Raw genomic sequence first — 25135 nt, 5'->3', positions numbered from 1 at the left:
CGTTTACAATATTAGGCCTATGAGAAAAAGAGAAACATAGAAAGACAACGTATAGCCCAGCGCTGAAATAATTCCCATCTGTGCCCATCAGAGTGCTTGTGAAATATGAAGATCTGGGGCGGGGAAAGAGTTTGCGAGTGTCCGCCCAAAATGTAACTGATTTTTAGCGAATCGATTCGTTTGAATGATTCATTTCTTTGAACCGGTTCAAGTAACCTATTCACTAGTCATTGAGTGATCGATCAAGTGCTACCATTTAACGTTTTCTTTTTTGTGGTTAAATAAATATTTTGTTCAATACTGATATTATTACTGATCATTTCGATTACGTTTTTGTATTGGTTGTATTTAGCGTAGGCCTACTTTTGTGGCCCTACTGTTTTTCCAGATAATCTAAAGATATGTTTATGGTTACAACACGTCACCTACATATTGTTGTTGTTTTACTTATAAACTATATTCTCCCTTACGGTCGGATGATTTTTTTTTTTTATTATTATTATTATTATAAACTGTATTCTCCCTTACAGTCGGATGATTTAAACGCTGTGCGAATCGGTTCAATCGAATCCTTACAATGAACAGTTTTAAATGAACGATTCATTTTCACGACTCATCTTTAGTCCGCCCAGTAATGCGCATTCTTCTTGGCTTCCTGAAATGACTTTCTTGTCGGAGAGGGTCCAACATCACTGTACCACCAGTTATGGTAAGTTCTTGCATGTTTCATTTCTCTATAAAATCGTAAAATGTTGAGTATCCACGCGTGTAAATGACTTATGCAACAAAATCGTACTTCAACAGTTTCTGTCATACTTTCTTCTGAACTGAGAGCGAACTTTTGGGTCTCAAGACGTTGAACTGTGTGTTATTCGACAAGGCAGTATCATGTTTCAACCTCTTGTGCGTTTTTCTTCCTCTTTTTATTGTCTAATTTGACAGATGTTTTGACCGTCTTGAAATAAAGTGCCTTCTTGAGCTCCAAATTGCTGTCAGAATGTCCTCCATAGACCCCTACCAGTACATCATAGTAAGTTACTCTTTAAGTTTAAAGCGTCATGTCAGTAAGGAACGTTTTAAAGTATCATGTATGCTGTTTCATTAATGTATGCATAACAGAGGCTTTAAGTCAGGGTAAATTATAGTCACTATAATGTTAACATTTATTTATGTCATAATTTATTTGTGGTTGTTATAAATGTGCATTAACATTTAGACTCTTAAAATGCTGAATTTATGACATTAGAGACATATCTTCTGTTTAGGCATAATTCTGTTTGGGAATCACCTGTTGTCCATTTCCTACTTCAGTAGTTAAATGAGCTTCCTTTATAGCCTACATACACATTTTACTGCTTTTGCCACTCTAAATCCCTGCCTTTGTGGATCTTTTAAATGTGCAGGTTGAGCATCAGTATTCTCATAAATTGAAAGTGATTGTGGTGAGAGCTGAAAATGTGACTAAAGGAGCGTTTGGCGATTTATGTGAGTATTTATTTATGCAGTCTTCTCGCTTTTTGAGGAAATCCTTAAATGAGCATTTATACTTAAGTGACTGTGTGTTTGTTCACAGTGGACACCCCGGACCCTTATGTGGAACTGTCAATTCCAACCACACCAGAGTCAAGAAAACGAACACGCCACATAAATAATGACATTAACCCAAAGTGGAACGAAACATTTGAATTTATATTGGATCCCAAACAAACCAATGTTTTGGAGGTAAAAAATTCAAACTCTAAATTACTAAACTAAAATAAATTAAAGGGATAGTTCACCCAAAAATGAAAATTATATATATATATATTTATTTATTTATTTATTTATTTATACAGTCAAATCAAAAATTATTCAGACATTTTTGATATTTTTGTTATATTTTTACTAGTGGGTGCAGGAAACTATAGTTCATTTATGTAAGTTAGGATAGCAAAATAAAGTAAACTGTGACATATTATACCCAAAAATTCTTCATTCAGTGGACTACCAGTAAAATTGACAAAAATTTGGAACCAAAAATTATTCTGACACTTTGACCTGACCATGTTTTGCTTTAGTGTTATCTGACATAATTAAGATTTTTTTTTTTCTGACACAGTTTAACTCTGAGATCTTGTCATATTTTATTACCATTTTTTTAAACTATAGTGAATAAACTGTATTAATGAATGAAATGTTCAAGGTGTCTGAATAAATTTTGTATATATAATAAATAAATATATATTTAAACATAAATAAACATATTTTTGTATATATAGTAAATAAATTTGATATATATTATATATATTATTTTTATATTTATATTATTATTATATTATTGTAGTTAATCAAATTAAATATGAGCATGGAGAAGTTTTATAACCAGAAAATTCCCAAATACTTGTTGTCTTAATTTTGAACTAGACAGAGAGAGAGATAAAGAATTAGATTGATCAAAAGAGACAGTAAAGAAACGTGTAATGTTACAAAATATTTCTATTTCAAATAAATGCTGTTCTTTTGAACTTTCCATTCATCAAAGAATCCTGCAAAAAAGTATCACAGTTTCCCTCAAAATATGTTTTTAACATTAATAATAATAAGAAATGTTTCTTGAGCAGCAAATCAGCAAATTAGAAGGATCATGTGACTGAAGGCTGGAGGAATGATGCTGAAAATTCAGCTTTACCATCACAGGAATAAAGTACATTTTAAAATATATTATAGAAAATAGTTTAAATAACTGTTTTAATAATAATTCACAATATTACTTTCTAAGAAATGCAGCCTTGGTGAGCATAAGAGTCTTCTTTCAAAAACATTAAAATATCTCACCCACCCCAAATGTTTGAATGGTAGTGTACATCTATTTTTTTTTAGCATTTAAAACCTAAAAAAACTCTTTTTGGAAATGTTTTGCTTTAAAAGTGTGTCTATGCTGTTGTTGGCTTGTACAGTATATGGTTTATGCAGCATTCATAAAGGTGTTGTATTGCAGTTTAGAAATATTAAAAAATACATCAGCACTATGTCATAATGATGTTTGAATGCTGTCTATTTAGATGACACTGATGGATGCTAATTATGTAATGGATGAAACTCTGGGCACAGCTAAATATTGCCTCTCAAAGCTCAAAGCGGGGCAGACAGAGCAAGTGACCCTCCCTATCGGCAAGGTAAAAGCCTAAAGCTACTTTTAGGTTTACACCTTTGAGCCTGTTATGAATTAACATCATGGTTACTGATTTAAAGTGTCATGTTGTTTACAATTATTCTCTTCTGATTTTTGCTAGACGACCAAAGTGTTCCTCGACTTGTTCTTAGAAGTGTGGTATGTATGAAGTAATGTTTATTTCTGCACATTCTGTGCTTCCTTTGTGGTGATCCATATATTTTTTATTATTGGTTTATCAAATAAGAATGAATAAGTGACTGAATGTGAATCACTTTTGTACAGCTCGTCCACAGACTTGCGCTTTAGCTTGGCACTGTGTGATCAGGAAAAGCTTTTCATGAAGACGCGCAGGGACAGAGTTATGCTCGCCATCAAGAAGCTTCTCAAAATGGAAAACCCACGCTTTCTTCCAGCCTCACCGAGAGAGGTAAAGTTAAAAACCACACAAACAGCCTTGTGAACCATGTTATGCTAAAAAAAGGATCTGTGTGGCTAGTGTTAGAGATCCTGTGTGATTTCAGTTCTGTGTGTGCTTAGGTTCCCACTATCGCCATTGTGGGCTCTGGAGGGGGTTTCCGTGCAATGGTAGGCTTCTCTGGTGTGATGAAGGCTCTGTATGAATCTGGGGTGCTTGACTGTGCAACATATACGGCAGGACTTTCTGGATCAACGTGGTCAGTAAACGTTGAATATTCAGAAAAATCCCATAGACCATTTCGAACACCTCAACAACTGCATAGCGAGCACCACTCACATCAGAAGTGGTAAAAATCTCATAAACGTCCATATTGGCTATTTTTCCACAGGTATATGTCCACACTGTACTCGCACCCTGAGTTTCCTGCGAAAGGCCCAGGGGAAATTAATAAGGAGCTGATGAGCAGGGTCAGCAATAACCCACTCAAACTGCTTCTGCCCCAAAATATCAACCGCTACGTCAAAGCACTGTGGAAGAAGAAATCGGCTGGACAGCCTGTCACCTTCACTGATATCTTCGGGATGTTGATAGGAGAGACTCTTATTCCAGCGGTGAGATACTGTGTGCAAGAATACAAACTGGTTTACTGAGAGTTCTTACTGCAGTAGGACATCAAGAGCTGCATGAACTGCGGTCCACTGTACTCTATTTATACTCCATTCAAGTACAAAGACTCCTTTGTATGTTGTTTCTCTATTATGCATCCCAATGCAAATGGACCCTTCTCTTTTAGGAAGGATCATCCCTGTAAATCAGGAAGATATTTATCTCAATATAAGAAGGCACTACCGTTCATAAATTTGGGATCAGTAAGGTTTATTATTATTATTATTAGAGAAAGAAAGAAATTAATTCTTTTATTCAGCAAGGAGCATTAAATTGACCAAAGGTGACAGTAAAGACTTTTATAATGTTCCAATAGATTTCTATTTAAAATAAATGCTGTTCTTTTGAACTTTCTATTTGTCAAAGAATCCTGAAAAAATATATCACGGTTGAACAGTAGTGCATCAGCAAAACTGTGCGCTTGATGTTCTGCATTCATGTTGCTTATCTGTTGACTGCAGTAAGAGAGTTTTAAATCATTTTCCCAGATCACTGATAACATTGTTTATCTGAATTTTCCATGTGACTTTTTATCAATTGAATGATTTTACTACTTTCAGAAATTCTGTATTTAAAGAATTTATAGCATGTGCTGATATATAGATGCAGCTTAAACACTGATAATGGTCCATTGAAAGTGTGTCTGATGTGCATGATGACGGTGATATTTTAGGAAAACTATGTTGCTTGAACCATATTGCTATCTAAATATATAGCTTGAATGGACCCACATTGTATCTAATAGAAAAAGAGGTCTTTCTTGACAGCACCCAAATATTTTATCATCATTTTACCACTTCTATGGAGCACAAAAGGAGACTTAAAATTTAATGGGGACTAGAGATTGTAAGCTTAAACCAGAACACAAAATCACCATAAAAGAAAATAATCAGTAAATAATACAACTTTATATATACAGTGTATAGTATGCTAAAGCCATACGATAGCTTAATGTGAGGAAAAATCCTGACTAGCACAGTCTTAAAGTTGTGGCAATAAGTGTTGCATGCACTGCAAAAAAATGAATATCTTCCTCAGTATTTTTGCCCAGTTTTCCAATACAAATACCTAACATCTTTGATTTACTTGAGATGCAAATGTAAAATGAAGTCTATAGTCTAAAGTCTATAAAAAAATAACAAAATTAAGTGAGTTTGTTTAAAACAAGAACAAATATCTGTTAATGAGTTATGTAAACTTCCATTTGAAATAAGCTGATTTTTCTGAACCCATTGGCAGATATTTGTTCTTGTTTTAAATCATAAACTCGCTTCATTTTGATCAGTTTCATAGAAAACAAGACTTTATATTTTATGTCTTTTTCCATCTCAAGTTAATGTATTTTGATGTAAGAATCTCCAGATGATTGCACTGGAAAACAAGACAAAAATATTGAGGAAGAGTGCGATCAGAAGGTACAGTAAAAGTTATTTCCATATTCTAGTGGTTGGGATCAGAGCAATTCAAGCTACTTTTGGTTTATGAAATGAATTAAAATATTGACATATTGTTTTCTCTTCAATTAATTCCTTACATTTTCTTTATTTGGTCTTTAAATGGTCTTTAAAAAATCATTTAAAAAGGTATTAAAAATTATCCCTGAGGTACCTTTTAGAAAGCGCTACGTAAAAAAGTATTATCTTAATTTAAATTTTTTGGCTTACCTCAACACAGATGCTGTGAACACCTAAAGAAAAATAAGTTTGATCATTAAGCTTACTTTGTGTGTTTTTGTGTGTTTTGCACAGAGAATGGACACAAAACTGAGCGCTTTGCAGGAAAAAATTAATGAAGGTCAGAGCCCGATGCCTCTCTTCACCTGTCTGCACGTCAAACCTGATGTTTCTGAGCTCATGTTTGCTGGTAAGGAGAGAGTTCACATTAAATGGGCTACAAATACCAGCAAATAACATTGTATTGCATTGTCCATTATTTATTGCTTTGTGAATGTATAAGTATTTTCAAAATGAAATGAAAAAAGACTGTCAGTACTTGTCATGATAAACAAAATAGTCAGAATTCATGACACCTTGCCCTAGCCTCCATAGAAGCTGAACACTATCGATTTGTTTATATTTGCTTAATACTGTGGAAAACATGCAAATATTTGTTATGGGGCCTAATGATTGACCCACTGTCAGTCAGTCTAAAATTCCACAGCTCCTCCCACAAGTGTAGACACACTATTTTTAGAGGCTGGTCATTGTGAGTAGGTTGTTTTCTGTTGAATGGGATCTGAGCATGTGACTAAACAGGTGAGAGTTAAGTGGAAGTATTTGTCAGGCACTGTCTTTGTGTCATTTTCATTTAATAATATCGGGTGTTTTTTTTTTTTTTTTTCCTGTCAGACTGGGTGGAGTTCAGCCCATATGAAATTGGCATGGCAAAGTATGGCACCTTTATGCCTCCAGGGCTGTTTGGCAGCAAGTTCTTCATGGGCAGTGTTGTGAAACAATATGAGGAAAACCCCTTACATTTCCTTATGGGTAAGACTGAGACAGCTCTGAATTTCAGACCCCTAAATGAAAATGAAAATGACAACAGTACAGTCACTCATGTACTTTACAATTACTCATACTTCCCATCAGATTTACTGAATATTTTTATTAGGTGAGCAACATTGTGACTATCATGATGATTAACTTGTCATTTAGATTGTATTGCAGCATTAAGCAGGATGTTTTAACAGCAATTGAAACTTTAGTAAAAAAAAATAAAATAAAATCTGTTCAAACTATCAGTTCAATGAACCAGTTGAACCAATTAACCATTTCAGTACCAATTTGACAGTTTGCGTCACTAAAATGATCACAGAAGTTTCTACATAGCATTTTTTCTATATTAAAATATATTTTAGTAAAAATATATGTACACTATCGTTCAAAGTTTGGAGTCAGTATGATTTTTAGATATTAAGATATTAATACTTTTATCCAACAACAAGGACACATTTAATTAATCAAACATGGCAGTAAAGACATTTATAATGTTACAAAAGATTTCTATTTTTTTAAATACTGTTCTTTTGAACATCATTTAACATTGATAATAATAAGAAATGTTTCCTGAGCATCAAATCAGCATATTAGAATGATTTTTGAAGGATCATGTGACACTGAAGACTGGAGTAATGATGCTGAAAATTCAGCTTTACCATCACAGGAATAAAAATTACATTTTAAAATATATTAAAATGGAAAACATTTATTTTCAGTTGTAATAATATTTCACAATATTACCATTTTTACTGTATTTTTGATCAAATATATGCAGCATTTGTGAGTTTTCTTTTTTTTAAAAAAACATTCAAAAATCTTACCAACCCCAAACTTTTGAACCGTAGTGTATTTAAATAAAGTTTGTTACAGTAGTTTATATAAGTGAAAATGATTAAATGTCATACATCTTTGTGTGCAGCTGTTTAGTTGAAATGATGGTATCTCTGATTTAAAACTTTACTGATCATATTCATGTTCTTCATACTTTTATTCTCACTATGAGCAACTCTTTTAAATGTATCTTATGTTGAATCAAGATCTCTAATCTTGCACAAGCATCTTAAACCTTTCTTAGTTGAAGAGTTTGAGTATGAGCTATACATCCAGGGTCATACGCAGGGTTTCATAATTAATGAGTCAAAAAGTAGAGTTTGCTAGGGGGTTCAGGGGCATGCAATTAATATCATTAAAACTGCCTCACTCATGGATGTGTGAATCCACTACGGAGCATCATCATTGCACTTTCATGTTGTACTTTGCAGCCGCTGCTATTGGCAAACAAGAAAGGGGCAGAGAGAGTTTAGCTTTATTTTCAGTTCAAAACCTCACAAAACTATGTAGCTGTATAGATGTTATTATTGCAAACAAGACCATACACTCAGTCCTGTTTTGGAAAACACAGTTTTTTAAACCTTTCTTTGGAGGGAGTCAAACATTTGAAAATTATTTTGTTAATTAAATATAAGCGAATAAAATGAGCTGAGGACAACGACTCAAAAAAAGACTATCCACACTTTCTTTGTTGGCCAGTCTGAAGTGAATAACATTTTGGATTTACAGGATGTCAATAAACATTTTACAGATTTTGTGCACATTTACAGGATGTCAATAACAGTTTGCACTGCAATATTAAAATCTAGAAAGAAACCACTAGACTGATTTTAGTGGGCTGTTGGTTGTGATTGGCTTAGACCCTGGCATGTTTTCAGTAATTTTTCAATTGTCCATATTTAGATAACTTTTTTAAATATGTTGCAGCATGCTTTGTTCTAATTTATATATTATCTTGAAGTGAAACAGATTATTATGGCAGTTATTATGCCTGTAACAGTTGGGTTCACTAGTTCTAAAAATGTTTTGCTGTTCCGATTTACATCTCATTTTACAACAGATTATATCTATAACAGTTGGTTTACAAGTTATAAATAATTCATCAGAGTACACTGTGGTAACCTGATTTTGTAGGGATTTTTTCTACTTGAGCTAACACTTGTGTGAATTCTGTTAATGTAGCCTTCTGTTACCAAGTTTATTAATATGAAGTACTAGTTTAGTCAAATAATAATAATAATAATAATAACAGTTAATATAAATTATCACATGAAGCACATTTTCATTTTATTTATTTATTTATTTTTTGTGGGTGGGAGGGGGGGCACTATAGACAGTCTTAATCCACCACTGAGAGTGTGCATACACATTCATTATTAATCTTATGCCTGATGAAACTGCATGTTCAACAATGTGTGTTCAACAAGCTGAAAGAAGTCGATCTGTTTCTTTGTTGGAAATGATTAAATGTAACTGAAGTTTTATTGTTGTCATTATAAATATTCACTTTCCCATGGCCACGGAGGAGTCTCAGAGATTGTGGGACACACATTCAGTTGACAGACAATGACACACTATTTTTTTTAAATATTTATTTCAACAAATGACAACCAAAATCAAATCTCTAGAAGCTTGTGAACAGTTTTGCAGTGGCAAAAGTTATGCTAATTCACAAGCCGAGTAAGAGTCATACTCGCAATGGTAATGTTAATTATTAAACTAAACAAAATACAAACCTTTCAAAAACACTCAGCAATGTGATTATTACTAGATTTGCTACCCAACATCTTCTTGTCACCTTCTCAACCTGCTTTCCTTGGTGTTTTTACACGTAGAAAAGGCTAAAAATGTATTATATTTCAGTACAGTTCAGGACAGTTTTCTCCCTGAACGATGATGTGAGTTACTGTGGCTGTTCTCGATGCAGCAGGAATGACCTACAATGGTGACATTTTTCATAATCACGACAGAAAATCAAAATACTGCCCTAAACTCACTAGCAGAAGGGTAGCGGAAGCGGGATCCTCCTAATACGGCATCTAAACAAGACAGTTACCCTGAAGTCAACACGGCGGACGTCAGCTTTACATTCTCTATTATTTCACAACCTTTATTATATACACCTCAGAAAAATACCGAGGTCCGGGCCTCGGGAACCTCAGCAGTCCTGTCTGCATCAGAATATATAATCCATCATAATCCTGTTTACCAGTTCCATGTATTGTTTGCTGTAGTATTGTAAAGTGTTTGATGCAAGTGTGTGTGCTGCAGGTGTATGGGGGAGTGCTTTCTCCATCCTCTTTAACCGGGTTCTGGGGGTGAAGGAGACAACCAGCAGTAGCACAATGGAGGAGGAGCTGGGTGAGTAAGATTGTTGCTCTTATTCTTCTAGCTGTCAAGAGCCAAAGAACTTGATGAAAGGGACAAATTGCACCATATTTCAAGAGAACACAAATGTAGGACCAGCTAGATTGTTATCTTATCAGCAAGTTTGTATTCTTGTAACATACTAAAATGTGCCATTACTAGTTCTTCTAGTGCAAACGTACAGTTGACACACATGAGTGCACAGTGTTTGTGTGGAAGTGATAAGATTAACACAGGGATCTACACACTATTGATGTATGACCTCAGTCAAACCCCTTGCAAATATTCAAAGTTGAAGTAAACCAACAGATAACACTAACAGATGAGTTTGTTTGGTATGTTTATGTTTATAAATAAAATTAAGTTGTGATAAAATTATATTTTACGACTTTTAGGACTGTTATAGATTTTCTGCACTGACACTTTATTTTCCACCACACTCTCATTACTGTAATCAAGTTATTAATTCAGCACAACAAATACTTCATGATGTACACTTACAAATACAAATAGTTTACAAATGTGCTATTTGTTTTTTATACAGTAGGCTATTAATAATCAGGGGACCACAGTGCACAAAACCTTAATATGCTTTTTCTAGGCAAAATTTAAATGCCTTTTTTTGAGCTTCACCAATAGTGTGTAACTCAGGACTGGGAAAGAAAGAGGCTGTGTGTGTAATACTGTTTGCATCTTCTGTTTTTCAGAGCAAATTAAGCCAGAGCATATTGTGGGTGATGATTCAGCAGATAATGAGGAGGAAACTCAAAGAGGTGAGAAAGAACTCTTTTCACTCTGTTTTACTTTCTCTCTCACAGACATGCTCAGTTCAATTCAGGGCTCAACAATAAGGACGGCCTGCTGGCCTGGGAAGTGTATGAGTTTTGGGCCAGTTGACAGGACTGTCATTTAGTGTCGCATCATTACATCTTGTGTTTATTCATCATGTACATGTTTTTATGCCTTAAACGTTTGTTTTTTTGTGATATGCTGAACATTGTTATCTATCTATCTATCTATCTATCTATCTGTCTGTCTGTTACCAAGGTAACATTATCCAACTGTCTAATCTTTTGCACCATATGCAGTCATTTTCCAGTAAAATTGTGTTCATAACTTTCATTGATCATAGTTGCATTTGGTTGCAATTTCAGCTATTATTGCGCAAAAAAAAAAATTAATAAAAATTTGGAGTGTTAAAAAAACTAAATGTATACGGTTATATAACGCTTATCTTTCTGAGGCATATAAAATGATACAAAAATATTTTTTTGTTTTTGGTTCAGTGAAAATATTGGCATAGTACGTAAAAATCTGGAAAAAAAGGAGCTGAGACTCATTGTTTGTTTCTGTTTCCTTCTAGGAGGCACAGAGTCCTCAGAGGCAGAAGATGAGCGGCAGCGTCATGCTCAGGCCAGCTGGGTTCAGCGCATGTTGACCTCCATTATGGGGGACAGCACCCTGTTCACCACACGTGAGGGCCGCGCCGGCAAGGTGCACAATTTCATGCTGGGACTCAACCTAAACTCTTCCCTGCCCTTCTCTCCCTTCAGCGGCATCATGAGCCAGACCTCTGTGGATGAGGAGGTTGATGCTGTTACAGGTACTAATTAATCATTTAGCTGCCACTTTTATGCACATTTACAAACATTTTTATGCCAAGAACGGCCAAATATGATGATCCCCTTGCGAGGACCCCCTTCCTAAAACAGAAAGTCTATTATAAATAGAAAAGTCATTTATTTTCATATATACAAACCTCATTATACTATATGAGTAAAATCTGTGACATTATAAAAGTGAGATATTATAAAGACATTTGTTTGGTGTTGTTAAATGATTGTTTTTTTAAATTATTATATTTAGTGTAGAGAAGGGATTAATATTATCTGGAAAATCTAGAAACTTTATCTTTTGTAATATTAGGGGCCAGATTTACTAACAGCTTGTGCCAGCGCAAACCCTCTTTTGGCGTTAAAAAAACTTCTGTCAGGATTTTCTAAAGACACGTGAAAAATTTGCACTGAAAAGGCATGCTATTTTTGCGGCTGACCTTATTGCATATGCATTTGTAGGAGTTTCCCTTTCAGACGCAAAATTTATGGGAGGAGAGTATTTAAGTGAATTGATTGATTAACTTTATTTTAAGTATTTAAATGAATCATACAAGGTGACTTACTAAGGTTTGCGTTAGTCAGTTTACTGGTATATGCGCCATTATTTAACGCATTATTTAAAGCATGTCTTAAACCAGAGGCTAAATTACACTGTTTTTGGTAGATTGCGTTGGTCATTTTGGAAATTATCCGGTTGTCTGTGATCTTTAATTTGTGTGTCGTCAGTAGATCACACACAGAACTTTCCACTGCCATCTGCGCTTTTTTGGAATTGCGCTCTCACGCTAATTTGCCCTGTTTAGTAAATCTGGCCCTAGTTGTACAAACCCAAAGAGAAACATTTTAAAGGTGCAGTGTGTACATTTTAGCGGCATCTAGCAGTGAGGTTGCGAATTGCAATATAGAGAAGCTACGGTGGCCAACACAGGACAAAGATGTCGTCGTCTGAGCCGCTCTGTAGAGCAGCTTGTCCGTTTGGGGCTACTGTAGAAACAAGCCGGCGCAAAATGGCAATTTAACATGTAAGGGGACCCGCAGTGTATGTAGATAGAAATGGCTAATTTTAAGGAAATAAAAACATAACGGTTCATTATGTAAGGTCTTTATACACCACTGAAAACATAGTTATGTATATTATATTGCATTTCTTTCTTTCTTTGTTTATTTATATAGCACAGTTTAATACAACGTTGGTTGTCCAAAGTGCTTCACAATCCCAAAAAGCTAAAGAACAAAAAAACAAATAAAACGATATAAACAAACATATAACTTTAGAGAAAACATGCACACTATAAAAATCAAACTCCATCATTAAAACTCACAGTCAGAGTTTAGCAAATGTGATTTTAACGTGACTTTGAACACAAGTAAAGGTTTGGCAGATCTAATAGCGACAGGGAGATCATTCCACAATTTAGGACCAGCTCGAGAAAAGACTCAATCACCTTTATGTTTGTATTTTGTCCTAGTAACGCAAAGAAGATATTTCCCCTGAAGATATTATTTTCGGATCTCAAGGATCTGGGGGGAGTGTAAATTGTAACCATCCCAGACAGGTAAACAGGGGCTAAATTGTGAATGGCCTTGAAAACAAGTACGAGAATCTATAACGGAGTAACAGAGTCATGTTTTTTTTCAGACTTGATCATTCTCGCTGCTGCGTTTTGGATTTTCTGTAGACTCATGAGCGCTCTACCATCAACTCCATAATAAAGGGAGTTGCAATAATCCATTCGAGAAAAAACCATAACTGAAATTGCCTTCTCAAAATCTGATAAAGAAAGAAATGGTTTAGTCTTTGCTAACAAACGTAAATTGAAAAAACATGATCTAACAACTGTGTTTATTTGACTATCTATCTTTAACTCACTATCCAAAACAAACCCCAGGTTTTTCTGTTAATAGATCCTCCTAAAATGTACACATTGCATTTTTTCAATTAAATTAAAGCGTATTTATATAGTGCTTCAAATAAAGATTATTGCTTTAAAACCCCCCAGTGAGCAAGAAAGTGCAACATTGGTTACGACAGACTAAATAGAGACTTGAAATTAACTTTGAAATTAACATAATTAATGTAATATTTGTTCACAAAACAAAATGCAGTTTTTTTTTTATTTACTATTGTTAAAAACAAGTTGTCAATAGAAGTTAATATATATAATCTTGATTATTTAAAAGCACAATATGTAAGGTTTTTGGACCACTAGAACAGTGTTATATATTTTGTTGACTTGTATACTTACATTATCCCAAATGTTTTCAAGAATGTTTAAGTCCAGAGAAATAAGCCATTTTAACCAGGATACGGACCATGTCCATGCGTAACATATTAATGACATCATACCCGCGTTATCTTCGATTTCCGGTTTTAATTAGTAGAAACCATTGAAATACAAAAGACACTTTAATATATTATGTGTTTTGTTAGACAGGTGAGCAACTGTTTTGATATATTCATCGACAAAAAAAACTAATCATTGTTACATAGCTCAACACAGTAAGTCTTATTGTTTAAATCTCGTTTTCTTGATTTACCATGAGTACCATGTTTTACCATGACTAATATCGATCTAGCTTACTGCAGTGTGCAACAAGTGTCTCATAGCAGCTGCCGAGCGCACAGAGTAGCATTATATCAACTTTCCACACAAATGTACCTAATATGATAAAACAGTGCCGCGTTACCCCACATACTCATGACCGGAAGAAGCGGCATAATAAAAGCTTAACTGCTCTCGAGTTGTGTGTCGCGCTCGTTTCTGATTAGCAATCGCTCCAGCGGCCTCGTTCCGCTCCAGTGGTTTTCTGCCACACCCTGCTTCATACTACAGTAATGTTAATAAATCTTTAATACATTAGCTCATCCATGAATATGATTTCTGCAAGAGCCTCATCTGATTCTTTTCCACCGCCTATAGATATGAAGATAACACCTCCCGTGATTCCACAAAATCAAGGCGTCATCAAGCTACACCTTTATTTTGAATAAGCGACCTCTAGTGGCCCAACTGGCCCAAAACTACATAGTGTGCCTTTAAAAAAACCACAATGAACAGTAAAAAAAAACTTTTTTTAGAAAACGTTGCTGTATTTTTCTCTAAAAATGTCCACAGACCCCCTAGCACCTACTGGTTGTATTCCGACTGTATGTTTTTTTTTTTTTTTGTAAACACCTGACTGACCGTAAAGTGCCTTGTTCAAAGGCACAATAGTGACAACTCAAGGATCATCCTTCGCAAGATTTAAACCTTCAACGTTTTGGTCCAGAATTTTACTCTGTGTTTTTCTTAATGCCTGAAACCTCTACTTAACTGGGTCTTGTGAAGTATGCAGTTAAAAGAAATGGGTGTGACGGACTGTAGGTGGAACAATAGGCTGAAATCTGGTCAGGTGCCACAGGACTTGATGATGGCTTTCAAACATTATTTGGTGCCTGAGTGGGAGGATGTCAGTTAGTCAGCTCAAAACTACTCACATCTAAGAAATACCAACACACCCACTGCAGATTAACTTTTCTCCCAGGGGTTAAATATACAGATATACCTCAATACATCACACAGGAAGCATCTTGGACACATCCATATCACTGCAAGATCAATGACTGATTTAAAATGAAACAGTTTTGAGCATTAGTTCGCTGATGAGTAAAGGCAGGGTTTCACTTGATAATTGCTGATGATGATAATAATAGCACTGTCAGTGTCTCTGTGGCTCAGCAGTAGTCTACTTCCTGTTGACAGTTGAGTGTGAGAAAAAAGATAAGCTCTTATAAGAATTTGTACAGTAATGTTGAATAAATGATGACATTGTTGCAAAACCTGCAACATAGAATCTTCATTACTCACAAACAACTAGGTGAATGTGATTGACGGCATCCTGTAGTTCCTTTATGTTATTGCCACAAAACAAACCACAACGGTAACATTCAAATGAATCTTTTCTGCAGATCCTGATGAGTTTGAGCGAATCTATGAGCCACTAGATGTGAAGAGTAAAAAAATCCATGTGGTGGACAGCGGCCTGACCTTTAACCTTCCCTATCCTCTCATTCTGCGACCTCAGAGAGGAGTTGACCTAATCATTTCCTTTGACTTCTCAGCCAGGCCCAGTGACTCCAGCCCGCCATTTAAAGTGAGTGTCTGCCCTCAGGCTTGTGCATGACATGTACATTTAAAGTTTAGATAAACTGGGAAATGTCACACAATGCAGATTGTGGTGTCAGTAAAAAGGAAGAAGACAGAAATATTACTTTCATTGATTTCTGCCTGTGTTTTAAACTTGGGTTGCGCTGAGAACAGCAGAATGGGTCTTGGTCATATACACCTCCATTTAAAGTTTGGGGTCGGTAAGATTTTTTTTAAGGAAGTCTCTTATGCCCACCAAGGCTGCATTTATTTGATCAAAAATCCAGTCTTCAGAGTCACATGATCTATCAGAAAGCATTCTAATATGCAGATTTGGTGTTCAAGAAAAAAATCGTATTAATGTTGAACGATGAATTGAAAAGAACAGCATTTATTTGAAATTATAAATGTGTTTACTGTCACTTTTGATTAATTTAATGTGTCCTTTCTGAATAAAAGTATCAATTAAATAAAAAACTTTTGAACGGTAGTGTTTGTTTCTCTGAGCGTAACTGTCATCTAAATGTGTCCTTGTTTGTCTGTGTTAGGAATTACTGCTAGCTGAAAAATGGGCCCGTATGAATAAGCTGCCGTTCCCCAAGATCGATTCGAAAGTATTTGACCGAGAGGGTCTGAAAGAGTGCTATGTGTTCAAACCCAATAAGGGAGAAAAGAACTGTCCCACGGTCATTCATTTTGTCTTGGCCAACATCAACTTTCGGAACTTTAAAGCTCCAGGTGAGAGAATGGCATTTTTATGCTACACATGTATATGAACAACCAGTCAGTAAATACTGATAGTAGTTTTAAGTTTCACTACCTTTATTAATTTTTTCGTTTTTAACATTTTTTAAGCATGAATAACAGAAACAGTTCTCATCTCATTTCATGTAAGACATGACCTGTGGTTGAGTTAGCGAGTGAGTCATTCCAGCTGATTCAAGTTGTGAGTGTTCTGACTGATTCAGTCTTATGATTCAGACTCTGTGGCTCCATTGTTCAATTCATTCTGATTGAACAATTTGGTCCACTTATTCATGAGCAAGAACCACAGTGATTTGTTTGCAAATTGTGCTGTTTGTTTGTTTATAGAATATAGAAATAGCGAACTCCTTTTTTTGTGGAAAAGGTCAGATTTAATAGTTCTCTTTTCTGTTTTTTTGAAGGAGTTCCTAGAGATTCAGACAATGATATAGAGTTTGGCGACTTCGACATATTTGACGATCCAGCCTCTCCCTTCTCTACTTTCAACTTCAAATACTCCAACCAGGCCTTCAAGAGGCTTCATGACCTCATGGAGTTCAACACGCTCAACAACATTGAGGTCAGTTCTACTCCTTCAAACTCTGATTCAAACACCTTCACAGAAATCAGCGTTTGGTCTTCATTCTACATGACTCTGTTTTGTTTTATAGGTCATAAAAGAGGCTATTAAAGACAGCATTCTGCGGAGACGAGAGAACCCATCATGCTGTTCGGTTTCCCTTTCACTCAATGAAATTGAAAACAAGAAGTTCCTGAAACGAGATACCAGCATTGCAAAATGACACACCTAACAGATAGCTATGCAAATAGCTATACGCAAAAGACTTGACATGTGAGAAGGCATTGGTCCGCTAGTGCTTGACGAAAATCAGAGAGCAGATTCATCACACAAGATTGGATTGACCTTATTACAGTGTCATTTTTTATGTTGCATTCCAGACAATATTGAATTTTCCCACCTCATACTTGAAAATAACCACTGGAAAGATGCTTGAGGTCAGACACATTAAATTCGAAGCCTTCAGGGTTATTATCATAAACTAAAACCATAAAACAACATTTTCATTAACTGAAATAAAATTTAATACAAATATTTAAATAATAAAAATGACAAAAAATTACTAAAACCGAAAATAAAAATTAAAACTAATTAAAAATATTAACTATAATAGTATAGAGGGTATGCACGTAACGTCACCGTTGGCCGGAGTGACTGCGGTTACGCCTACCGAGTGGCAGCATTGGTTTTCAGCGTGAATTCAGCGAAAACACTTCTACAACGGGAAAGAACTGTGCGATTGACTGTACAGATAGAATTGTTGAGAAATCTGAGGTATATTTTTACAGACTTTCGAAAGCTACAGAAAAGAGAAGCAAATGTATCGCTGCAGTTCACAGAAACAACTGGACTCCAGGCAGCGAAATGGGGGTTTGCAATTATCATTTTGTGTCAATATGTTGGATTTCGAGGTAAAATCATACCCTATATATTGTATTGTTATATATTGTATTGACAACTCATCAATTAAATATTTAGCATCTTATATTCTGCCTAATTGGATGTTTTAAATAAACACTGACAAAAACTATACGTTTTAGGGCTGGACGATATGGCGATATATATAACATTGATATAAGTGATCCCCCGGATTTAGACCTACCTATACTGTATTTATATGAAGCATTCACAGGTAAATTTGCTTTATGAATTTCCCCGGCATCGAAATCAGGCACATGTCAGGAAACACGATTCCTGGCTGCATGTCAATATCCATGGATAACTGGATCTTTGGTAAGTTGTAAGGAACACTATATCGAGTCCAACCTTTAGTTTAAACTGATAATCATTTGTTTTACTTGGGTTTTCACAGTTTTCCCTATTAAATCTAGTCATGTAGCAGGCTCTTTTGCTACTCAGTCCGGCTGAGGGGACGTGTTCCGGCGGGAAAGTGATGTCAGTGCATACCCTCTATATCAATGATACTAAAATAATAACACATACTAAATAAATAACACTGGTACCAACCCTGACTTCAATGAGAAGCACCATTTGATATAATTTCCAAGATGGCGACAAATAAAGCGACATTCAGTTGGTTATTTTAAAGTAGAGGTGGGACAATTCTGAGATCCTGGTTGTCTGGAATGATCTAAAGGTGGGAAATGGACAATTTCAATTCAAATTATGCCACCTCTGACATCTGGAATACAGAATCAGGGACATTTTTTGTATTTCAGCACTGATTTTGGGGGAAATTCTGTGGAATATTTTTCAATATGTTAAAATGTGTTAACTGATCTGAGAGCTGAGAGTACTGCACTCTTATAGGTCACTGAAAACTTATCAAATTAGCCAAAATTTAATAAACAAGTACTCAATGGGCAGGGGACACGAAACGCTTTGTAAATGAGAGCCATTATTCTGTGATTCGGTGTGGACCATTTTCCTTTTTTTATGTGAACATCATTCCAAAATGATGTATAAGTCATGTGGTCAAATTCTCCACACCTTTAATGTTAAAATGCTTACAATTTTGGCTGTGTGCTTCTCTACGGAGCTAAATACTGGCAGCTTTGTTTTCACTTGACATTTAAGCAGTAAATACTGTTCTGAGAGTAATTTATGGTCTCAGTGGTGGCTTGAACCTCAGGACATGCTGCTCTTTATGTGATTAGAAAACAATTTATGTTCTTCGTTCAGTTCTACTGTGACACACCTATGACCACTAGATGGTTGGTGGTAAGCCCTTCCTTCAGGACAGGATTCATCTCATTTTTCAGCGAAATATTCATTGCTTAGAAACTGGATTTAGCTGCTTTTATTTATTTTGCTTACAAATGTGTTCTCCTGCCCTAGGGGTGAAAGGAAGAAGGTGAAATGCCATCTCACATCTCCCACGCAGGACTCCACCTCTTTGTGAGGTGTCAGGAACAATGACATGATGGGACATGTGAAAATCTCCTCATTTCCTGTTTGTATCAGATATTTGTGGCAAATTATGGGACATACAATATCTAACTTCCCACATAGTCATTCCTCTGGTTTACATGATGAAAGTGTACACACGGTTATTTATTTGTATGCTTAATGCTTAAAGTTTTTTTTTTTTTTTTTTTTTTTTTTAAGTATTTTAAAATTCATTTTGAAATAAATGTCAATGGGAATAAAGCGATTAAAGTAGATCAGGTAAGGTCATTCATATAACTGAACTCAGGTCAGTAGGATAAAGGTGGAAGGTATAGATACTGCAAAGACTGGTTGTGTGGTAAAAATAGACCTTAAGTGTTAGAGTGCACTTTAACCCAACCCAAAATAAATATCATCCTTTAGACATTCCTTGATGTTTGTGGTCTGTACGGTTGGGTTTGTATAAACTTGATTATGATGTTGCGAACACCACAACTGTCAGATCCTTTGAAAGTAGAAATACTGTATGTTTGTATGATTCATGTATACACAACATAATTATGAGTGTCATGTACTTTTAAGTGAAGTTACTAGCCCATGAGGTGTAGTGTTGTGCATAAAAATAATAAAAGGATATTCATACCAATGAATCGCCTGGGGACTTCTGGAATTATGCAAAGTGTTTACTTTCAGAAAATGACTTCTAAAATGATATTCCAAAATATGGCAATACTATAATTTCACTAATACTTAATAGGCTATATATTTGATGAAAAATGTACTTTAAACAAAAACAAAACACTTTTACTGTGGAAATCACACAAGTGTCTTTTTATTGTTTTGGCAAAAAGGCACCTCATTTCAGGAAATGTCTAGTTGCTGGGAAAAACTGCAGTTAGGAATTTCCTGAAGGTACTGTACAGTAAAACTGAATTTAAAATGCAAATCCTCACAACTGAAAAGCAACGTATAGTTGTTGTTGTTGTTATTAATAATATTAATACATTAGCCTATGTAAAATAAGACAAATTATGTTAAATACTTTATAAAAATTCCATCCACCGCCTCAGCATCTTGTATCAGCTGACAAGATTTCAAGGTGAGTATTCCTGCACAGATTTCTTTCACATAGCCTACCTTTCATCTTTTATGAACAGAACTGTTATCTCAAACACACAGATCTCATCAGAGACAAGTGTTCTTCTTGGTCTTCCTTTCCCTTCTCCTCTTCCAACTCCGCACAGTTGTACTTCTCCTCTATTTCAAGTAGCCTGTTTACTATCATTTTTTGGGGTCCAGCATATTGGTGAGTGAACTACAAATTGTGTGACAAGCAGCTGAACAATACGTATAAAGTTTCTTTTTTGAAGAGTGCTATTGCCCAGGGAAGAACTTTGATGCCAAAAAACTTGTATATACTTAACACGTATGGTTGGTTAATAAAATTTGATCCATGACACCACATTCATATAATATAATGGGTTGATTTTTTTTGTTAATTCTAAAATGGCAGATGTCTATCTACTCAGATGTAGGCTACTTGTACAGCCCGTTATCTTCCCTAATACACTGGTAGAACATTTTGGCATTGCTTGCTAATCAAATTTGATAGCATGAATGAGCGCTTTTCAACTTTGGAAACGCATTCATTTAGCCTATGTCGCCATCTGCTGGATTGTTGGAGAAATCACATTTACTCAGTATTAACCTTAACTCATGTCTGACTAAAGAAAAGTATATGAACACACATCATTATAATAATGTGGTGCAGGATAACATTATTAAGTATAAAAAGAGTTAACTACATTCATGTCACTGATTGAAACCTAAAAGAAAGTCAAAAAAAGGTTGGGGAGAATTAAATTTTTTTACATAGTTGTTAATATACACATCAACACAGCAACGTCCAACCCAAATTGTTAAAAAAAAAAAAAAAAAAAAAAAAAAAAATGGGTGCCGTCTAGAGTTAGACATAAGATGACACGTGTAGGTGATAATTCAGGCCACAGACACTAGGGGGCTTTCTATGCGGAAGTCAACAAGCACCGAGCTGCTTCCTGAAAGTGCTGGGACTATTCTGTTTAAACTAGGATTTTCTAATTGATTGATTGAACCAGCCATGTCGAAGAACACAGTATCCGATCGATTCAGAAAGGTTGATATAGATGAGTACGACGAAAACAAGTTTGTCGACGAGGAGGACGGCGGAGAAAATCAAATAGGTCCGGATGAGGCTGAGGTGGATTCTCTCATCAGATCATATCCTTTCAGTCCCATTACTTTTATGGTTACTTTTCATAGATTTCTTGCTTACTTGCAGTATGGCATTTTGATTTGTCGTTTTTTAAAAAACACTTGATGTGTTGGCGTTAAGTTTCTAAAATTAATTATTTTTGCACTCTCGTCCAGACATGGGTGTGGTAGTCAGTCACTTCATTCATTTAGGTCATGCATCTTTCACATTGTCATTACAAGTTTACATTGCGGATTCAACTCTTCAAGTTTTTTTTTAAACCGGTAAATTGCGACTATAATGTTCGAAGAGTTTAGCACATAACCTATACCCTAAAGATGTGGCAATTATTTAGAATGGGGTTGCTGTAGAAACACTTCCGGATGCCACCGACTTCCGGTTGCAAGATTAAAATCTGAGGGTGCTCTTAATTCTTTACACTTTATAAATTATATTATATAATTTCCCACATATTATAGTAGTTGCATAATAATAACTATAATAGAATGAATAGTGATAATTAAGAGTGAATGTTATTAGTGAGTAGATTTGATTTCAGGCGTCCTGCGGTGCTTTCCTTAGTGCCTGATACAGGTAACCTGATGGGGGCTTTGCAGGCAGTATTGAAGAATCCACCTATCAATACCAAGAACCAGAATGTGAAGGTGAGTAAAAGCAAAATCACTCTGAATTATCATACCCCAGTTTCACAGACAAGACTTAAGCTAGTCCCAGACTAAAATGCATGTTTGAGCTGTTTGAGCTGAAAGCAACTTGCATTGACGTATATTGAAATATGTCAGTGCCATTGTTTTGTCTCAAGATGCACAACAGTAATGTTTTCTTTTTTCTTTTTTTTTCTTTTTTTTCTAGGATACATTTATACAAGCTACTTAAATGTCCTAATTGAACTAAGGCTTAATCCTGGCTTAGTCTAAGCCCTGTCTGTAAAACCAGTCCTTAAATTATCAGTCATGTTAAACTTTTAACATAATCATCCCCTACCAGTGGTTCTCTTGAAGTTAGACCTAGAGGTTTGTTTAGGTCCCCTAGCAGGTTGAGAATTTTACTTAGGTGATCATGATCACAAATATTTGCCTAACAATTAATTGTCTTACAAATAATTGCAATTAACAAATTAATCGGCTGTTACAGTGTAAGCTTAATGCCCATACATCTAGAGACAGATTTTATTCTCAATGTAAACTCAAATATTGAGTGTAGAATGACATTGATAAAGTATTATATCAATGTCAATGCCAGTTTTATTTATATAACACCATTAAAAACAACATATGTTGACTAATGTGCTGTGCTTTACAACAATAAATACAAAAAGATAATGATAATAAATAATAATAATAGTAAATGTATAGTAAAATAATAATAGTAAAAATAATAATAAAAGCAAAGAATTATACATTTTTTTTATATATTATGCATATTTTTATGTATTATAGATAAATATAATTCATGCTTTTTATAGATGTTAATAAAGTATTTTAATATTTTTAAGTATGTAAAATACACATTTCATGGCATTTCTATAAGTTACTTAAATTCTCTTGATTGGGTGGCCATATAAGATTGGAGGTGTATAGTCATCTTAAATGAATGGATTAAAGATGCATTTATTTTCAAGGGTAGCTCATTATATGTGTGTGTATGTGTGCAGGACCGGGCTGAAGGCCTCGTGTTGAAAGTGCTCAGCTCGTTCAAGGCTAGCGATATAGAAAAGGCTGTTCAGTCTCTGGATAAGGCTGGAGTCGATCTGCTCATGAAGTACATCTACAAGGGCTTTGAAAAACCCTCTGACAACAGTAGTGCCATCCTTCTTCAGTGGCATGAAAAGGTAAACACATTTCTTTAAAGGAATATTATAAAAAAATGATAATTCTCGCTATATTCATTTTCTCTTTCTCTCTCTCTCTGTCCATATAGGCTCTCTCAGCAGGCGGCGTGGGCTCCATCGTCAGAGTGCTCACGGCCAGGAAGACCGTTTAATGTTCAGCACCTCAGCACCATTGGCGGAGGGACTGGCTGGCACAAGCCCTCGTGGTCTGGTTTCTGCCCACACTGCCAAACTGTGGAGGATGTCCAGTCACTCACCTCTCATCTTTTTTTAAAACGATCAAACATTACAGTCCCATTTGGATTTGTTGCAGTGAAGATAAGCACCTTGGATCTATGTTAACGGAATGGTGATGAGAAAATGTTCTTGTTGACCTCAGTAGATATTAAGCACAGACATTTTAGCTATTATCAAAGGAAACGTCTCTTTACTCGTCCACTTCACGTACTTCACATTCTCATACCTGTCTCTACGTAAATTCTCAACAGAACAGAACAAACAGTGCATGTAATCACATGACTAAATCATTACACAGTCATGTCATTGTTTTTTGATTTATTTAAAGGAACAGTTGTCCCCAAAATAAAAAATTCTCTCATTTACTCACTCTCATATCATTCCAAACCTGTATTTTCTTTCTTCTGTAGAACACAAAAGAAGATTTTTGAAGAACGTTTGAGTGCTATCAACATTCCAAAACCTTTTTGTTTTCTTTTCTGTTGCACAGAAGAAACTCATACAGGTTTTAACCAAAATGAGGGTGAATAAATGATGACAACATTTTTATTTTTGGGAGAAGCTTTAGGAAGGTGATCAAGCTTTTGTTTGTAGAGGAAGTTCTCTTCACACTCTCTTGCTCATCTGCTCCCTTTTAAGCATAATCAGAGCTGGTTTATGGAATATGCCAACATCAGTATTTTCTTTTTTCCTACTTGCATGCTCTGCATAATATATTAGTTCAGAGTTGGTTGTTGAATCTAGCCTCATTTGAACGCCTGTGCTTTCAAGAGGGAGATTTCCAGCTCAATTTCTTGTGATCAGAGTGTTTATTTTCCTCCACAACCCCTTCAGTAATTCACACGTTTCCATTTTCTCTTTGGTTTCATATCACACCGGGATCACGTTTTAAGAAACAAAAAAGGGAATAACTTTTCTTAAGTTGCCAAAAAGGTTTTTATTGTTGATTAATATTAGTGTGTTTTTGTACTCTTTACAAAAACGATGAATTTAATTTTTTTTTATAACGCTGAGTATTAATCGAATTGTCCAACAAAAGCTTATGTATATTTTGATCACATCATTTTTGAACTGTGTTACCAATCGTAGAACATGATTAACATTATTTCTTAACTTTGAACTCAGACTTTATGTCAGGTGCTGATGATATAGCTAACCTCTGAGACACGAGTGTTTGTGTACTCTCACAATTCCCACCAAACACAGAAGCAAGCGCTCAAACTGCAATGGAGAATTTTGCTTCCACTGTGGTCTACTTATTTTTGCCATACTTGAAGCCATACATAAACAACGCGAGGAAGTCTCTACTTGTTCATTTACGGCTCTAAGTGAATGTTGAGTTTGCATCACGCCAGTCAATGATTTGATTAAGTGCAAAAATTATGAACTAGTTTACCAACTGCCTTATAAATTGTTCCTTTTATATTGTATGGTTCTTTTGAAAAATAAATGAAATAAATACA

General features: G+C 35.1%; 2 protein-coding genes across 3 annotated transcripts; both read left to right on the top strand.

Annotated features, from left to right (window-relative positions):
* The first annotated feature begins 614 nt into the window (after positions 1–614).
* On the top strand, positions 615–20000 carry LOC127498743 (cytosolic phospholipase A2). 2 transcript variants are annotated; one of them, XM_051868434.1, is made up of 18 exons: positions 615–709; positions 943–1030; positions 1404–1485; positions 1574–1722; positions 3042–3155; positions 3273–3310; positions 3437–3581; positions 3692–3828; positions 3961–4183; positions 5987–6101; positions 6587–6724; positions 9839–9928; positions 10642–10707; positions 11298–11408; positions 15500–15684; positions 16226–16415; positions 16844–17001; positions 17093–20000. In XM_051868434.1, exons 2-18 carry the CDS (start codon positions 998–1000, stop codon positions 17222–17224), a joined length of 2106 nt encoding a protein of 701 aa, XP_051724394.1. In that variant the 5' UTR covers positions 615–709; positions 943–997; the 3' UTR covers positions 17225–20000. The 2 variants fall into 2 exon arrangements, with proteins under 2 accessions (XP_051724394.1, XP_051724385.1); XM_051868425.1 differs by having other exon boundaries at positions 617–709; positions 11298–11537.
* A 1350-nt stretch (positions 20001–21350) lies between these two features.
* LOC127523669 (actin-related protein 2/3 complex subunit 5-A-like) lies at positions 21351–25135 on the top strand. The gene is made up of 4 exons (XM_051914655.1): positions 21351–21610; positions 22177–22248; positions 23259–23435; positions 23525–25135. The coding sequence occupies exons 1-4, from the start codon at positions 21470–21472 to the stop codon at positions 23585–23587; spliced, it is 453 nt and encodes a 150-aa protein (XP_051770615.1). The 5' UTR covers positions 21351–21469; the 3' UTR covers positions 23588–25135.

The sequence above is a fragment of the Ctenopharyngodon idella genome, chromosome 2, assembly GCF_019924925.1.
Source record: "Ctenopharyngodon idella isolate HZGC_01 chromosome 2, HZGC01, whole genome shotgun sequence".
Taxonomy (NCBI): Eukaryota; Metazoa; Chordata; class Actinopteri; order Cypriniformes; family Xenocyprididae; genus Ctenopharyngodon; species Ctenopharyngodon idella.
This window is presented reverse-complemented; position numbering and strand designations above follow the sequence as displayed.

Bases quoted from the DNA above. Each gene is read 5' to 3' on its own strand.
- LOC127498743 (XM_051868425.1), top strand. From the start codon at position 998: ATGTCCTCCATAGACCCCTACCAGTACATCATA. The intron at 16,416-16,843 runs GTGAGAGAATGG...GTTTTTTTGAAG, and splicing joins TCGGAACTTTAAAGCTCCAG to GAGTTCCTAGAGATTCAGAC. The intron at 17,002-17,092 runs GTCAGTTCTACT...TTTGTTTTATAG, and splicing joins ACACGCTCAACAACATTGAG to GTCATAAAAGAGGCTATTAA.
- LOC127523669 (XM_051914655.1), top strand. From the start codon at position 21,470: ATGTCGAAGAACACAGTATCCGATCGATTCAGAAAGGTTGATATAGAT. The intron at 22,249-23,258 runs GTGAGTAAAAGC...GTATGTGTGCAG, and splicing joins CCAAGAACCAGAATGTGAAG to GACCGGGCTGAAGGCCTCGT. The intron at 23,436-23,524 runs GTAAACACATTT...CTGTCCATATAG, and splicing joins TTCTTCAGTGGCATGAAAAG to GCTCTCTCAGCAGGCGGCGT.